This window comes from Xyrauchen texanus, chromosome 6 (assembly GCF_025860055.1).
Source record: "Xyrauchen texanus isolate HMW12.3.18 chromosome 6, RBS_HiC_50CHRs, whole genome shotgun sequence".
Lineage (NCBI taxonomy): Eukaryota > Metazoa > Chordata > Actinopteri > Cypriniformes > Catostomidae > Xyrauchen > Xyrauchen texanus.
Window position 1 is genome coordinate 13,004,350 of NC_068281.1, and position 19,042 is coordinate 13,023,391.

Genomic DNA, 19,042 nt, shown 5'->3' on the forward strand with positions numbered 1-19,042 from the left:
GCAAATTTGCAAAAACGATGTCAGACACTGTAATATGCTCTGGTCCCTCCCTGCTCGACGTGGTGACGAGGTTTATAGTAGATTAGTGTCACTGAATGGCTGGATGTCTGAGTGGTGTCTGCAGAATAAAATAGGATTTATAGACAATTGGAAAAGTTTTTGGGGTAGACCTGACCGGCTAAAGAGAGACGGACTCCATCCCTCCAGGGAAGGTGCCGCTCTCCTCTCTAGTAATTTGGCTCATAGACTTAATGATATTAATTGACTAACTGGGGCCCAGGTCAGGAAGCAGACAAACTGGTTAATCCGAACGTCTGCTAGCTGCCATGAGACGTCACACAGGTCACATAAACTACAACACATAGAGACAGTATCACCTAGATATCTCATAGAGACTGTGTCTGTTCCCGAACTACCAAACACAATACCCTCACTAAATCATTTAGAAAAAATTTGATTAAGGTCAAACTTGAACAAAACAAACAAATTAAAAATAAACATCATATAAAAATAGGGCTACTAAACATTAGATCTCTTGCTACCAAAGCACTAATTGTCAATGAAATGATTACAGATCATAGATTGGATGCGCTCTGTTTGACTGAAACCTGGCTTAAACCGGATGAATATATTAGTTTAAATGAATCTACTCCCCCAGGTTATTGTTATAAACATGAGCCTCGTCTGAAGGGCCGAGGAGGAGGTGTTGCTACAATTTACAGTGAAGTTTTTGGTGTTACTCAGAGGACAGGATATAAATGTAAGTCTTTTGAACTAATAATGCTTAATGTGACACCGTCAAATACAAATACAAATATAAATAAAAAATCTCTGTCGTCCTTTACCCTTGCTACAGTGTATAGATCACCCGGGCCTTATTCAGATTTCCTTAGTGAATTTTCAAATTTTCTATCAGATCTTGTAGTTACTGTAGATAGAGCCTTAATTGTTGGTGACTTCAACATTCACATAGATAATGAAAATGATACATTGGGATTAGCATTTATCGATATTCTCAACTCTCTCGGAGTCAGACAAAATGTAACAGGACCAACTCATCGCCATAATCATACGCTAGATTTAATTCTTTCATATGGAGTTGATGTTGATAATATAGAAATTCTGCAGCAGAGCGATGACATCTCGGATCATTGCCTCGTCTCTTGTATGCTGCGATCAGCTACTGTTACTCAATCTACACCACGCTATCGTTTAGGTAGAACTATTCTTTCGACCACTAAAGATAGCTTCACTAATACTCTTCCAGATCTATCTCATATACTCAATAAACCGCAAAGCCCAGAAGAACTTGATGAAATAACAAAAAATTTAAATGCAGTCTTCTCTAGCACCCTTGATGTTGTCGCCCACTTCGATTAAAAAAATAAAAAAATAAGCCCTGCACCATGGTACAATGATCACACTCATGCTCTCAAGAGAGCAGCTCGGAAAATGGAGCGCATGTGGAAAAATACAAAATTAGAAGTATTTCAGGGTGCATGGAAGGATAGTGTCTGTAGCTACAAACACGCACTAAAAGCTGCCAGGTCAGCATATTTTAGTAAACTCATAGAAAATAACCACAACAATCCTAGATGTTTATTCAGTACTGTGGCTAAATTGGTTAGGAATAAAGCCTCAACCGAACCAGATATTACGTCACACCTCAAGAGTAATGACTTCATGAATTTCTTTACAGATAAAATTGAAATAATCAGAAATAAAATTGGAATTATGCAATCATCTGTCATAGCACCTCAGAAATCAGAGTCGACTAATTTCCCTCATGTGCATCTTCAATCCTTCAGCTATCATAGGTCATGAAGAGCTAACAAAACTTATCGAAACATCAAAAGCCACAACTTGTTTGTTAGATCCAATACCAACTAAGCTCTTAAAAGAGGTATCTCCTGTAATATCAGAACCTCTTCTTAATATCATTAACTCCTCGCTATGCTTAGGACATGTCCCAAGAAACTTTAAAATGGCAATTATCAAACCGCTAATTAAGAAGCCACAACTTGATTCTGGAGAACTTGCTAATTATAGACCGATTTCAAATCTCCCGTTTATGTCAAAAATACTAGAAAGGGTAGTATCCTCCCAAATATGTTCATTTCTACAGAAAAATAGTATATATGAAGAATTTCAATCTAGATTTAGGCCTCATCACAGTACAGAGACTGCACTTATCAGAGTTACAAATGACTTGCTCTTATCATCTGATCGCGGCAGCATTTCTCTTCTAGTGCTTTTAGATCTTAGTGCTGCATTCGACCACGATAGATCACGACATTCTCTTGAATAGGCTGGAGAATTATGTTGGAATTTGTGGAGTGGCATTAGCATGGTTTAGGTCATATTTAGCAGACCGTTACCACTTTGTCTATGTAAATGAGGAATTGTCAAACCAAACAAAAGTAAAATATGGAGTGCCACAGGGATCAGTTTTAGGGCCTCTGCTTTTCTCCATGTATATGCTTCCCCTGGGAGATATTATCAGGAATCGTGGAATAAGTTTCCACTGCTATGCTGATGATACACAACTTTATATTTCTTCAAAACCTGATGAGATTTCACAATTATCAAAATTAACAGAGTGTATCGATGAAATAAAAGATTGGATGGCCAGAAATTTCCTTCTACTCAATTCTGACAAAACAGAGGTTCTAATTATTGGACCAAAAAGCTCTAAAAATAAGCCACTAAAATATAATTTGACTCTAGATGGATGTACCGTTACATCATCTTCAACAGCAAAGAACTTAGGTGTTATATTTGATAGCAATCTGTCCTTTTGAAAATCAAATTACCAATGTTTGTAGAACAGCATTCTTCCACCTAAGAAATATTGCTAAATTAAGGCACATGCTCTCGGTTGCTGATGCCGAAAAACTAATTCATGCGTTCATGACCTCAAGACTAGATTATTGTAATGCATTACTGGGAGGATGTCCAGCAAGATCAATAAATAAACTTCAATTGGTTCAAAATGCAGCAGCCAGAGTGCTGACGAGAACCAAGAAATATGATCATATTAGCCCCATTTTATCATCGCTACATTGGCTACCTGTTAAATTTCAGTATTGATTTTTAAATTCTGTTATCTACGTACAAAGCTTTGAATGGTCTAGCTCCAGCAGTACTTAAGTGATCTTCTAACACGCTATATTCCAACACGTTCATTAAGATCGCAAAATTCTGGCCTATTAATAGTTCCTAGAATATCAAAATCCACAAAAGGAGGAAGATCCTTTTCATATTTGGCTCCTAAACTATGGAATAATCTCCCAAACACTGTTCGAGATGCAGACACACTCTCTCAGTTTAAGTCTAGACTAAAGACTCATCTATTTAGCCAGGCATACACCTAATTTATCCCACACTTAGGCTGCTTTAGTTGAGTCTGCCGGAACTAGAAACATTGAGCATGATCTCAAACTCTGCAATAAATTGAATGGCATCTACGCTTACATCTTTTTATTTGTTTCCCTGTCTCAACCTCGGGACTCCTATCCTGAGGTCACCAGAACCGGCTGGATCCAGCACCATTCCTGCTTCATGTTGGACTCCACTGCTACATGTCGCTGAATGATGATGACTAAATGCGGTCGATTGATGGACTACTGATCGTGAAATGGAATGCATAGACTAACTATTGCCCACAAAAGCCTTCGTCGGCCAATTGACAGGGACACTTGCATCTATGTGAACCTCTACAATTAATCTAGATGGACTTCAAAGACTTTGGTCATTAATCTTAGTTCAAACACAATCGATTTTTACTCACTGACACCTTAACACTTAGTTTAATGATTTTAAAACATGATTTTACCTATACATAATTAATATTTACATTACATTCATAATGTTAGCCAGAGGGAACTGGCCCCCACAGTGAGTCTGGTTTCTCCCAAGGTTATTTTTCTCCATTAATCTACATCTTATGGAGTTTTGTGTTCCTTGCCACAGTCAGCCTACGGCTTGCTCACTGGGGTTATTAACTCTTTCCCGCCAGCGTTTAAAAAAAAAAAAGTTGCCAGCCACCGCCAGGGTTTTTGACGATTTTCATAAAACTTTAATGGCCCGCAGAATATTTAATTCCATGAATATATGAAGATACTATATATCAAAATAAAGATCTGAGCCTCTGCTTTTAGGCAAATAAAAAACGATTTTATTTTATCTTCATTTGTTATTTTTAATGCCATTAAGGCATTAAAGGTAGGCTTTGTCAAAAACAACATTTCGGACAAAAAGCTGAGAAAAGGCATTTCTATCTACATTTTGAGCTACATTCTCAAAACTCCACTTACGTTTAAGACGATCGCAGTCTGTTTCTTTGATCAAAGAGTTAGCGTACTCTTTCAAAACATGCGTATGGGTCTTTCTTATCAGTATTCCACCTAAAACACGGATACCAGGAAAATTCCGTGTTTGTCGGAAGCTTTTTCATAAAACCCGGAAAATTCCGTGTTTGGAAGGGAAAGAGTTAATATAATTATCATTTAATTATTTTTAAACCATTAAAATCAAATTTTGTCTAAATTACACAATGATGATTAATCGACTTTATGGACGTTGCAGTTTTTGTCGTCTGTTAATGCTGATGTTCTGTGAAGCTGCTTTGAAACGATGTGTGTTGTGAAAGGCGCTATACAAATAAAATTGAATTGAATTGAATTGAATTACGGTGCTCTGTCATCTGCGGCTGCTCCCGGGTGGCGCTAGAATGGAAGGCCATCTCCATTTTGCAAAGATGACATATCACGGAATTTTTTCCTTTTAAATTAAATAATTCCCATACTTAAGAGGAACGAGTGCATGCCGCCTTGCACTTCTGATAGTCTGAGGAGCCACTCGTGTTGGTGTTGGCGCCGGCGCCGCCATCTTTGTTTTGGGTCTGACAATTCGACGCGCATATTTTGCGTTGACGTAATTTTTGTGTCGATGTCATCCCAGCCCTAGTGCTGGTGCATTGCCGTGGTGCTAGAATGGAAAGCCATCTCCATTTTGCAAAGACGACATATCACATCATTTTTTCCTTTTAAATTAAAGAATTCCCACACTTTAGATGAACGAGTGCGTGCCGCCTTGCACTTCTGGTAGTCTGAGGAGCCACTCGTTTTGCTTCTACTCTCCGGCGCCGCCATCTTTGTTTTGGTCTGACGAATCGACGCGCATATTTTGCGTCGACGTATTTTTTGCGTCGACGTCATTGATTACGTCGACGCGTCGTCCCAGCCCTAATCTGCTGCAACACTTTCCCAGGATTCCAGGACTGTCTGGCCACCCTACTTCCTGTCGTCTGAATTCAGACTTCTCTTTTCCTGCCTCTCCCACTCTGTTACCTTAACTCTCCTGTTCTGGTGACATTGACTTTACTGTTTTATGTTTGACGTAAGTGTAAAAATAATAGTTGTAATGTAATTAAAGGGACAGCTCCTCAAACATTTAAATTCTGTCATCGTTTACTAACCCTCATGTTGTCCATTTGACTTTCTTCAGTGGACCACAAAAGGACATGTTAGGCAGAGTTTTATGTTTCGTTGTGCAGACCAAAAATGTAGTTTGCCACATGTAGAAGCATGTCAAATTGTATGACATTTATTCACGAGACCCCTATCATAACATATGCAACATTTACATCTTATCTAATCAACCAATCACATGGCAGTTGCTTCAATGCATTTAGGGGTGTGGTCCTGGTCAAGACAATCTCCTGAACTCCAAACTGAATGTCAGTATGGGAAAGAAAGGTGATTTAAGCAATTTTGAGCGTGGCATGGTTGTTGGTGCCAGACGGGCCGGTCTGAGTATTTCACAATCTGCTCAGTTACTGGGATTTTCACGCACAACCATTTCTAGGGTTTACAAAGAATGGTGTGAAAAGGGAAAAACATCCAGTATGCGGCAGTCCTGTGGGTGAAAATCCCTTGTTGATGCTAGAGGTCAGAGGAGAATGGGCCGACTGATTCAAGCTGATAGAAGAGCAACTTTGCCTGAAATAACCACTCGTTACAACCGAAAAGCATTTGTGAAGCCACAACACGCACAACCTTGAGGCGGATGGGCTACAACAGCAGAAGACCCCACCGGGTACCACTCATCTCCACTACAAATAGGAAAAAGAGGCTACAATTTGCAAGAGCTAACCAAAATTGGACAGTTGAAGACTGGAAAAATGTTGCCTGGTCTGATGAGTCTCGATTTCTGTTGAGACATTCAGATGGTAGAGTCAGAATTTGGCGTAAACAGAATGAGAACATGGATCCATCATGCCTTGTTACCGCTGTGCAGGCTGGTGGTGGTGGTGTAATGGTGTGGGGGATGTTTTCTTGGCACAATTTAGGCCCCTTAGTGCCAATTGGGCATAGTTTAAATGCCACGGCCTACCTGAGCATTGTTTCTGACCATGTCCATCCCTTTATGGCCACCATGTACCCATCCTCTGATGGCTACTTCCAGCAGGATAATGCACCATGTCACAAAGCTCGAATCATTTCAAATTGGTTTCTTGAACATGACAATGAGTACTAAAATGGCCCCCATAGTCACCAGATCTCAACCCAATAGAGCATCTTTGGGATGTGGTGGAACGGGAGCTTCGTGCCCTGGATGTGCATCCCACAAATCTCCATCAACTGCAAGATGCTATCCTATCAATATGGGCCAACATTTCTAAAGAATGCTTTCAGCACCTTGTTGAATCAATGCCACGTAGAATTAAGGCAGTTCTGAAGGCGAAAGGGGGTCAAACACAGTATTAGTATGGTGTTCCTAATAATCCTTTAGGTGAGTGTATATGGAGGATGGTTGAAGCTTGTTATCAAATTACCAAATACTAAATTTGTTTTTTAACCAGTTATCATAAGATTAAGGAAAAGTCTCAACCAGTATCAAGCAGCTACAGTACTTTAATGTTAAGTATTAAATTAGCCACTAAAATCACCTGTTTGGGGTCACTTAGCCCCCAAACAGAACATTAATTAATGTTGAGACTGTCTGAAGTGTGTGTGTGTTTGTGTCTGTGTGACTGCTTTTGTGACCTTTTTTCCTTTGTGTTTATGACCTAAGTGGTTGGGCTGCTGACATGTGTGCATCAGTGAGTACAACTGATTTTGGAATGCTTCCTGGGATAAGACCCCTTTTATTCCTGGAAAAGACAATGCGTCACTTTCCGTTGCAGGATATGCCCGCTTGTATTTCACAGCCCTGCATATTTATCCTATCACTATCTCACCTCCAGCATACCACCCCCCAACTCTGAAATGGGCTTTTAATGTGGAGGTATTTCTGTGACATATAGGCTGCTACAAACCGAACCGCTCTTTTTCTCAGCTTTCCTTCTTTTTATATATGTGGAAGCTGTAAAAAATAGTGGTGCTTGTTACTACTGTACAATTACCTGCTCCATAATATCATGGCAACACATTTCAGTAACCTTATAAAAGCTGTTTTATTCTACATGGTGCTGGCATTTTAGAATCACATGACCAGCTGAATACTTCTTGCTTAATCTCAGTAACTGTCTTGTTATTGGACACTTTCACTCTTGGATTAAATGAATCATGGCTGATTGTCAAAAGTGAATTTCTACAATGGCATCTGTAACTGAAAATTATTGATTTTGAATGATGATGCATCCACACCACTAGGTGTCACTAAGTCAAAGATAACACAAGCAGATATTTACTGAGTGCACTATTAATGCTTCTGCTAAATAGCTGTTTTGAATGACTGCCATGTATAACCTTTTTTAAAATAGAATATGTGTGGGTCTGTTTTCCTCTGTGTTATGACATACAGGTGAAACTCGAAAAATTAGAATATCGTGCAAAAGTTCATTAATTTCAGTAATTCAACTTAAAAGGTGAAACTAATATATTATATAGACTCATTACAAGCAAAGTAAGATATTTCAAGCCTTTATTTGATATAATTTTGATGATTATGGCTTACAGCTTATGAAAACCCCAAATTCAGAATCTCAGAAAATTAGAATATTACATGAAATCAATAAAAAAAAAGGATTTTAAATACAGAAATGTCGGCCCTCTGAAAAGTATAATCATGCATACGTACTCAGTACTTGTTTTGGGCCCCTGATAGCATACATGCCTGCCTCAATGCGGCGTGGCATGGATGCTATCAGCCTGTGGCACTGCTGAGGTGTAATGGAAGACCAAGATGCTTCAATAGCGGCCTTCAGCTCTTCTGCATTGTTTGGTCTCATGTCTCTCATCTTTCTCTTGGCAATGCCCCATAGATTCTCTATGGGGTTCAGGTCAGGCGAGTTTGCTGGCCAATCAAGCACAGTAATACCATGGTCATTGAACCAGGTTTTGGTACTTTTGGCAGTGGGGGCAGGTGCCAAGTCCTGCTGGAAAATGAAGTCAGCATCTCCATAAAGCTTGTCTGCTGAAGGAAGCATGAAGTGCTCTAAAATGTCCCGGTAGACGGCTGCGTTGACTCTGGATTTAATAAAGCACAGTGGACCAACACCAGGCTCCCCAAACCAACACAGACTGTGGAAACTTCACACTGGACTTCAAGCATCTTGGATTGTGTGCCTCTCCATTCTTCCTCCAGACTCTGGGACCTTGGTTTCCAAATGAGATGCAAAATTTGCTCTCATCAGAAAAGAGGACTTTGGACCACTGAGCAACAGACCAGTTCTTTTTTTCTTTAGCCCAGGTAAGACGTTTGACATTTGAAGCCCATGTCCAGGACCCGTCTGTGTGTGGTGGCTCTTGATGCAGTAACTCCAGCCTCAGTCCACTCCTTGTGAAGCTCCCCACACATTTGAATGGCCTTTTCCTGACAATCCTCTCCAGGCTACGGTCATCCCTGCTGCTTGTGCACCTTTTTCTTCCACACTTTTCCCTTCCACTTAACTTTCTATTAATGTGCTTTGATACAGCACTTTGAGAACATCCAACTTCTTTTGCAATTACCTTTTGAGGCTTTCCCTCCTTGTGGAGGGTGTCAATGACGGTTTTCTGCACAACTGTCAGGTCAGCAGTCTTCCCCATGATTGTGAATTCAACTGAACCAGACTGAGAGACCATTTAAAGGCTCAGGAACCCTTTGCAGGTGTTTAGCTGATTAGAGTGTGACACTTTGAGCCTACAATACTGAACCTTTTCACAATATTCAAATTTTCTGAGATTCTGAATTTGGGGTTTTCATAAGCTGTAAACCATAATCATCAAAATTATATCAAATAAAGGCTTGAAATATCTTACTTTGCTTGTAATGAGTCTATATAATATATTAGTTTCCCCTTTTAAGTTGAATTACTGAAATTAATGAACTTTTGCACGATATTCTAATTTTTCGAGTTTCACCTGTAAGCAGTAGTTTTTAAGTTGAAGGAGACATGGGTTGTCATGTGTGAATATGTTTGTGTGTGTGTATGTGAGTGTTTGTGTGTTGAGTGTCCCTGTATGTCACACAGATTGTGTCTCTTTCTCACCTGCTGCCCTCATTATTGCAACATTCCCCACGGCGCCCTCTCACACGCTGTCAGGATTCCGTTAGCAGCAGCAAAGCCCTGGTCCTGTCCTTCAGCTCATCTTGAGTCTGTTGACTATCATTTGCCTTTTATGCCTCCTCTATGGCCTCATCCTCAACACCTCTGATATTATTGGTATTATTACTGCATGCACTCAAGTGACCATCTAAGGTCCTGTTTACATTGTCACTACATGCGTCTTGATTAAATTGCTATCCGATTTGGTATGCATATTCCATTGACACTTGGAAATATAAATGTGCCTTTGCAACACTGATATAAATCTGATCCGCTATTCCCAGAATAACAGACTTTACCTCCATGATAATGGTAATGTTGGGTAGCAAAATTTGCTGCACTTGATATAACTCAAACCAGGAGGTGGCTAAAATTGCTTTCACAATTGGGGTACAAAACCCAACAGATGTTATGGGGCTTATTTTCTTTTTCATCTTTGGGCTCCTAAACTTCTGTAATCTGACGTAGTTCCATTTGGGATTGTTAAAGTTTATGTAACAACCAGATGCATTTACACTTGGCTGAGTCACGTCTTGTATGCATCTCAAACCACCTCCTGAGGAGTGATTTGTTTGTTATGTCAAAAGATCTTGGTAGGCAATAACTCTTATTTATGTTTGCTATGCAATCTGTAAAAAATGCATGGTGTAAATACACCCTCACTTACACATTGGTCTCTCTGTTATTACTCTTTTAATGACATTGTGTGTTTGTGTATGTTTTTCCTCCTAGGGCTTCAGTAAGACTGGCACAGTTGCCTCTGCCAGACGCTGACGTGTGTTTGGGGGCCTCAGGCTGACATCTTGGCACTTTCATGAGATAACGGCAGTCCCTGGAAGCCCAACCCCTGCCTCGTGCTACCTCCCTCCCTCTCCCCTCCTGCCTCTTGACTCAGCCAAGCCATGGGCCAGAAGATCTCAGGGAGTATAAAGTCAGTAGATGCACGTGGGCAGCCGTCCTTTAGGCCCCTGAGGAGGGAACTGAGAGGGCCAGACTTTTTCAAGCCAGCCAGACTGGACTTACTCCTGGACATGCCTCCTGCTTCACATGAACAGCAGCTCCGACATGCTTGGAACCCAGACGACCGCTCTCTCAACATCTTTATCAAGGATGATGACAAACTTACCTTCCATCGGCATCCTGTCGCTCAGAGCACTGACGGTATACGAGGACGGGTGGGATACACACGAGGACTCCACGTTTGGAGGATCCACTGGCCGACCAGGCAACGGGGCACACATGCGGTGTTAGGCGTGGCCACAGCAGATGCCCCGCTGCACTCGGTTGGCTACACTTCATTAGTTGGCAGTGATAGTGAGTCCTGGGGCTGGGATCTGGGACGTAACAAGCTCTACCACAACAGTAAGAACCGGCCGGCCACTTCTGCCCCCACCTATCCGAGCTTCCTGGAGCCAGAGGAGGCATTTGTGTTGCCAGATGCCCTGATGGTGGTGCTGGACATGGACGAGGGCACGCTGAGCTTCATGGTGGATGGACAGTACCTTGGAGTGGCCTTCAGAGGCCTTAAGGGCAAAAAGCTGTACCCCATCATCAGTGCGGTGTGGGGCCACTGTGAGATCACCATGTGCTACATCAATGGCCTAGATCGTAAGTCAAATACTTCTTGTATGCTTTCTCCAGAGCTGTGTTACATTCATTATTCATCCTCTTGAATAATTGTATGCTTTCTTTTTTGAAAGTATGCTGGTTAAAGGGATAGATCACCCAAAAGTACAATTCTGTCATCATTTCCTCTCCCTCAACACTGGGCTGAACGGTTCCACCATGGTGCTGTTCTGTACCAATCTTCACTTGTTAGCACAGTTAAAGTTTCTTTTTACATTGTCGTGCTGTGAAATCAGGACTGACTGGGCAAGTAACCAGTCGTGAGATGCCACATCACTACAGCCATTCCAACAGCATGGTTCTCCTGTCCAGAGTATCCGGGCCACTAATGGTTTGTAATTGTACTGTATCAAACAGTGGAAATGCCACTGGAACCATTAATCTCCGTGCTTAGAATCGTTCGGCCTGATGGAGAAATGGGTTATCTTTTCTCACTAGGAGGTAGGAGATGCTTGGCTGAATCTTAGTCTCAGTCATCATTTACTTACATTGAATGGCAGAAAATGCAATGAAAGTGAATGGTAACCCAGGCTGATATTTAGCCTAATTGTTTTGTGTTTTAGGCTAACTTTTTGAATGGGTTGGAACAATATGAGGATGAAAACCATTTGCCATTTTTTGTCAAACTGTCCCTTTTAAGGCTCAATGCTGGTAACCGGAAGTTTGCTGGTTCAGTCCCTGCAATGAGCTGACGTCATTGTGCTCTTGAGCAAAACATTAACCCCAGGTTTGATTTGTGGTATTGTCTCTAATAATGTGGTTGTGTGTCAGTAAATACATGTTCTAGATTGTTTGCTTCCTGCTGTTTCACCAGTTCTGCATAGAGAGTAAGGTAGAGGAGTTTAAAAGTTAGGTAGCCTGAAAACATCATCTTGTTTTCTGTTCTGTTAGTTCAAGACCACAGTGTGGAAGAGATGGAGCTTGGTTCTTCTCGCTCAGGGTGCTTGGCCTTTGCTGCAAGCACACATTCATAATTAATGTGAGGAACAATGTGACTTGCAGGGTTGGGACATAACAGAATGCATATAACAGGATTACGTATTTAAAATACAAAATATAAGTATTCCACTACATATACAATTTAAATCATTGGTACTTAGAATGCAGTTACATTCAAAAAGTATTTTGATTACCGAAGAGATTACTTTGCATTTTATTTTCATTTGTTTCATTTAATATTTAGTCCTTTCAGATGGAAAACATTGATACATATAAATGATGCGAACCAAAGTGCATGTGAACAGTGGTGAAACACTTTCTTATGATGTGTTACATTCATATGAGCAGACAGAGAAGAAAGTTTGAAGTAAGTTTGGAGCAGAAGAAATAGAAATAAACCTTGTGTAAATTGTCAGCTTTATGCTAAGCTAAAATTATATTTCTAGCCATTTTATATGCACGTTACCAGACACGAACATATTTTTTATCAAGAAAATTTACGTTGGATCATATCAACGGTCTTTCTTTTTTCTAGAAAGACCTTTTGCTATTTGGGCATAAAACGTATTCTTAATAATAATTTTAATAACAAGTTTTCCTGTAAAAATATAAAAAAATCCTTAAAACAAGATTTGATTAATCTTGTCTAGAAACAACAATGCATAAGATATTTATGTTTTTCAGAGAATGTGTTTTTAACATGTGTATTTTGTCTTACTGTACTGGCAGAGTTTTTTAGTCAAAACCAGTGAAAACAAAATCTACCAGTGCTGAAGAAGTAATCCAAAGTATTTAAAATACGTTACTTGAGGAATCTAACGGAATACATTACAAATGACATTTTACAGCATGTATTCTGTAATCTGTAGTGGAATACATTTCAGAAGTATCCCTCCAAACCCTGGTGACATGCAATGGCACTAGAGGCAGGAAGTTTACTTGGCTCTGTTTTCTCCTGGTTTATCATTAAAGCTAATGTGAGGAAAGGTTATTTTTCTGTATTTTGAATTTCACAGGAAACGTTGAGTTGTTTATAGGCAAGTGACGTTCTGGTTTGTCATTATGTATGTAGGGCTGCATTCTGTAAGTGTTAACATGTTTGTGTAAGTGATTATGTGTTAGTTTCAAGCACTTGGAGCTTTTGAGCTATTCCAAATGTATTTTTGTGACCCTCTGAGCTTTATTTGATAGCGCAACCTCAAAGTGATTTCCTTGTCACATCTGAACAGAGATTCAGAAAGTCACAGATCTGATTTAGCCATGTTTTCTCATGAAAGAATCTTAGTTTACACATTTATACCTGTGGATGATAATTCAATTTTTAACTCAAACATGCAATATGCTGTATTTTGTATATGTATATCCTAGGGATGGGCACGAGTATTCAAGAATTTGGGTACTCTGACATGGCAGCAATGATCGATCATGAAAACGATGATCTATAGTGATCACGCATTATACGACTTTTCACTTAATTCGAAATTCAGTGCCAATTACCTGAAACTAAACACAAACGTGTCAAAGAGGGAGCTTATTTTTAATTTTGAGATTGATTACGGTGTGACTTTGAGGGTTAAATTGATAATCAGAGACTTCTTATGGCTAACAAACTGATACGACTGCAATGCTATCGTTACGATCATCAAAACAAAGAGAGTGTAAAAAAACCTGTCTCTGTAAACCGTTTGCTAAACACGCTTTATTATCATGTAATGTAAAAACTTTGACTCGTTAATGGATATTATTTAATAAAAGTGAATGATTATCACTGACTAAACCTCCCTGCCCTGCAACACACACCTGCATCTCAACGAAATTAAGATTTCCCCTCGAGTTTAAGTTTGATATCCAATATAAAGTGTCATTCTGCTGCACTTTCCTCAGTTGAAAGGTGGAAATTCAGACACTCCGAGTTGAATGGAACACTTCATGAATCACAGTAACAATACAGAGCATCGCAGCTTTCCTCACAAGAGCGAACATTTGGGGACACACACACTTACACATACACACCAGGCTTGTGTGGCAGTGGACACAGCGTGCATAAGCAGCACATATACAGCAGGCGAGTGTTTCAAACAGCTAGACAGAGCACAGTTAAATGGACACAATGCGGCATCTTCAAAACTGAACTTCAACTTAACACGAGTATTAAAAAGCAATGGTTATGGCATCTCCTGTTATTTGAAAAGAGACTGTTCAGACAGTCACTAAAAAAACTGGTGTGCACTTTCTAAGATCACTATGGTAACCTGAAGGAAGAACAGACAGATGCACATTGTGCACATTCTTTCACAGTTGTGCAGCAAATCTTCACATAATGACAAAATATGATGCATTATATTTTGATTATGCAATCTTTTGTACATTTTGTAACATACTATTTTAAAACAGCCTATAATAATGAATAGATGATACATTGGAACTACAAAATGCAATGTAGCAGTCATAGACGTTTGTTAGACATGTTATTATATATACAGTTATGAAAATGTAATTGCCCCTTGAGTACTCAACGAGTACTCGTGTAATAGGTCAGAGAACTCGAGTAGACAAAATGACCAACATTTCAGTCAAGTGTTTCAAAGGTTTTGACCAGTAGTTTATATATACAGTATACTTGCATATATATGTATATATATATATATATGTATGCGCAAGAGTCGATCACTATAGAAATCGCAGTGTCCTCTGCCATTTTAAATGGCACCCATTGTGTAATTAAGCATTCTGTTGTGCCTCTCAGCTCTGATGCCGTAATTCTGAAGTTGTTCGTTTAAAGCCTTTAAAGCTACTTCCTAGCTTTAGTAGTCTAGTAGTAATACAAGTGAAGAGCTGTTTTATGTAGACACTGGTTGATGCAGATTCACTTCACATCACCTAACTGGCTCCAAATTACATACAAAAATGATCTTTTGCCACCACATGCTGGCTAACATATGTAATGTAAAAAAAAAGACAAACAATAGCTCTTAACACATATGTACTGCTCTTACACTTTAGTTTAGATCGGCATGTACACAAGCGGAGTGATACACACACAGTGAAGTGTCTGAGTGCTGATGGTGTCAGAGCATCAGTGCTGATGGAACTTCTCTCGTCCAATCAGATTCGAGGACCGGAACTAACAGTTTTGTGTGTATGTGTATGTATGTATATACGTGTGTGTGTGTGTGTATGTATATATATGTATGTATATATATATATATATATATATATATACTACATGTAGTTTGTATACATGTTTACTATAATTAGCTGTCTTCATTGTGTCCTTAAGCAAAGCATTAACCCCAGGTTTTTCCTGTGGTATGTCTCTAAGAAGCTGGTTGTGTGTCAGTAAATAAATATTCTAGATTGTTTGCTTCCTTCTGTTACACCATTTCTGCATAGAGATGGATTTTAAAGGTAAGGTAGCCTGAAAATAACATCTTGTCTTCTGCCCAGTTAATTCAAGACCACAATGTGGAAGCACTCCTCTCTTGGTAGACATTAATGTGAATATAACATTGGACAAAGCATGATATCCCTTTCTAAAATCCATTATTGTATTTGACTTCTAAGTGTTAACTTAATAAGCAGGAGTAAAGCCCATAAGCAGAATCCTATCAGTGTCATTTCAGCCCTGTTTATATGGATTAGGCCGCTTAGCCTTGGTGTCTCTGTACAGAGTCTGCTGCTCCCTGGCGTGCCTCCATATCAAGGGACAAAGAGCAGAGTGGGACACACTCAAAGGCCCCCTCATCTAAAGTAGAAAGCGTCATCTTTCTGCTTTTCAGATGGAGATTGGCTGAAGAAATTGTAATAGAGGAACTCAGTTAGTGGCCCTAAGTCTGTTTGAAACCTTTTCAAATCTTCTCGTAAGAACATCTCTATTTGCTGGAAAATTTTATGAAATGAGGTAAGCACCATGTAATGCTCAAAAGAGAGGGAGAGAATTCTGTGAATGTCAAGAGGTATTTGGTAATGCCATCTTTGGACCTGATCGCAGAGCTTTTATTGGAAGCTAAAGCTTTTCAAATTAGTATTAAGATTGTGATTAAATTGGGGTTTATATGTTTGTGCGCACACTGTAGGTTTTCTGCACGTTTTAAGTCATGTGCATGGCTTTTAAGAACCTTTGCTTTGAGAGAGAGAGAGAGAGAGAGAGAGAGAGAGAGAGAGAGAGAGAGAGAGAGAGAGAGAGAGAAAATCACAGGTAATGCGATAATTCAATAAGGAAAATTAGGTTGGGAAAATATAAGTTGTGGAATTTTTAGATATGTGCAGCACAATTTAAACCCTAGCCTTAATTTTAATATATACAGTTTACAAGCATGTTCCCTACACTGGCATATTACACATCTCCAAGGACAAAAGCTATGTTTTTATTACAAATGCTCACATCTGTCTGATTGAAGAAGCAGCCTCAGTGGTACTAGAATATCTACTTATGAGTTTGATGTTTCCAAGGTATTATTCTGCAAGAGAGAGAAAACATGGCTGTTTCAAAACCCAGCAAGCTGTCTACTAAGACAGCATTTTTGTGCATTGAATGTGCTGTTCACAGACAGCAAGTCGCTGTTAGTGTGAACTGGCATTTAGACAGCATTTCTTGGCATCATAGGTGCAGTGTCTCAAACCTAGTGCTGCGTACTTAGCATTTTTAGGCAACATACACATGGGGTCTAAAACCAATTGAGCTGCCTACTTTGACAGAATATTTGGGCCTTATAATTGTGATGTCTCAACCTAGTGAGCTGCCTGCTTAGACAGCATTTTGGGCTTCATAGGCATGGTGTCTCAAAACGTAGTGAGCTACAACAAACTAATTAGACAGCATTTTGGAGCATCATATGTGCAGTATTACAAAACCTTTAGCTGCCTACTTGCATAGCATTTTTGGGCATAATAGTAATGCTGTTGCATAACCTGATGCACTATTTACATAGCATGCTTGGGTATCAGGCATAGAGTCTCAAAACCTAGTGAGCTGCCTACTTAGACTGCATTTGTGGAAATCATAGGTAAAGTGTCTCAAGACCTAGTGTGCTGTCTATTAAGGCATTTTTGGACTTATTAGGCACAAACTCTCAAAACCTTGTGAGCTGCCTACTTAGATGGCATATTTGGACAACATAGATGCAGTCTTTGAAAATCTAGTGAGATGCCTACTTGGACAGCATTCCTGGAGATTATAGACATAGTGTCGCAAAAAACCAAGTGAGTTGCATACTTAACATCTTGGATATCCAAAGGCCAAAGTGTACTCCAACAGGTGGTTGGCGCATGCGCTAAGACTGCTATGAGACGGAAGGCAATTTCTCTTCAGGAGTTTAAACCCATAAAGATGTCTTTATATTCATTCAGACTCTAGTTAGACAGCATTTTTGGACTTTAGGCACAGTGTCTCAAACAGGGACTAAAATGGTTTGCTTTTTTTTTATGCAGAACGTAACTGAAAATGGGAACTAATTCATTCTCATTTGTTCCAGAGTGAAAAATTATTTTTAAATGCTGGTTAGTGCTGCACGATTAATCATATTGCAATCGCGATGTCAGCCTGTGTGATTATATGACGGCTAAATTCTGCGATTTTATTGTGTGCATGTGTGAACATGACAGCTCATTCTCTCTGAGAGCGGTTTGCCCATTTTCTACACCACTAATAAAAAGATGACCAGTCAGTTTCAGTTTAGAGAGTGGCACGTGTGTATCACAGATATATCATTATTTCATCAATAATTCACGTTATTATAATACGGGAGCGTGACATGTAAATAAGCACAAACTCCAAAACTGTCATTCTCTATGCGGTCAGAGCTGATTCAACAAGTTGCGGAAGAGACCCAATCTGACCGGGAGTTCAAGATTATTTTTTAGATATGATGCATTCATACAGATTTTAAGCTGCCAAGTTTTGACTGAGAAGCAGATTTGTAATGAAAATTATACTTCAATTAACTGTATGCTTGTTATGATTTCTATGCTAATAAATTCATCACACAAGAAAAAAAGGCTTATTTTCACTTATTTTGGTGAGACAAGTGGCTTATTTTGGGCTTGTTTTTCCAGACCACATTGGTTGTTTCTCTTGCAAGAACTGTCAACACTGCAACTGGTATTTCACCCATCCTTAAGCCCAAAGTATACTTCGATTTTGATGTAAATGCTCAGCTTCTGTGTACAGTAGAACACAATCCTGCCAAAGTATGTGCGTACACAGGAGTTTGGCGCATGCACTCTGTGACTGTTATGAGACACTGGACTATATCTCTTCAGGAGTTTAGACCTATATAGATGTCTTTATTGTCCTTCAGACTCCATTTATTTTGTTTTTATCTTTGTCTCCTGTTGTTTAGCGGCGATTACATCATCTTCTAGCACTTCTTAGACAACAACGACTCTAATGTGAGTGTTGCCACCTTGTGGAAAACTGCTCATTCTGCACGCTCAAACACGCGGAGTTAGAAAAATCTGGCTGCGCATGTTCAATGCTCGCACACTCTGCTGATGACAAGATTTGCGTCACACGTCCTGTACCGATGTATACTTTGGGCTTAAGCTCGGAGTTCTGTCATTTTAAAAATAACTTTAATAACTGTACTTTTATTTAGGCTGTGAAACTTCTGGAATGAAGGAATACTGTTTTTGCTAAGAACCAACCGAAATGAAAAACATTTAGTTTTTAGTCCCTGTTCTAAAAATCTAGTGTGGTGCCTACAAAGTATTTTGGCCATCATACTGTACACATGGTGTCTCGAAATGTGATAAGCTACTTACTTGGTATATTTGGGCCTCATAGGCTTGTTCGGGATTGCACTCCGGCTTTGAAATATTGTCTAGGTAGCTCATTATGTTTTGAAACATGGTCTGTGATGTATTTGGGTGAGAGGAACTCTACTGAAAAGTTCAGATGGACATCTGGGAGGAACGCCTAAAATACTCATTGTGCTAGAACAG

At 39.6% G+C, this 19,042-nt stretch overlaps 1 protein-coding gene across 1 annotated transcript in view; it reads left to right on the forward strand.

Annotated features, from left to right (window-relative positions):
- Positions 1-19,042, forward strand: part of LOC127645633 (SPRY domain-containing SOCS box protein 4-like) — a 92,946-nt gene that overhangs the window by 10,179 nt on the left and 63,725 nt on the right. The window contains exon 2 of the mRNA XM_052129305.1: positions 10,268-11,143. Within this exon, the coding sequence (XP_051985265.1) occupies positions 10,438-11,143 (706 nt within the window). The 5' untranslated portion in view covers positions 10,268-10,437. The remainder of the gene's footprint in view (positions 1-10,267; positions 11,144-19,042) is intronic.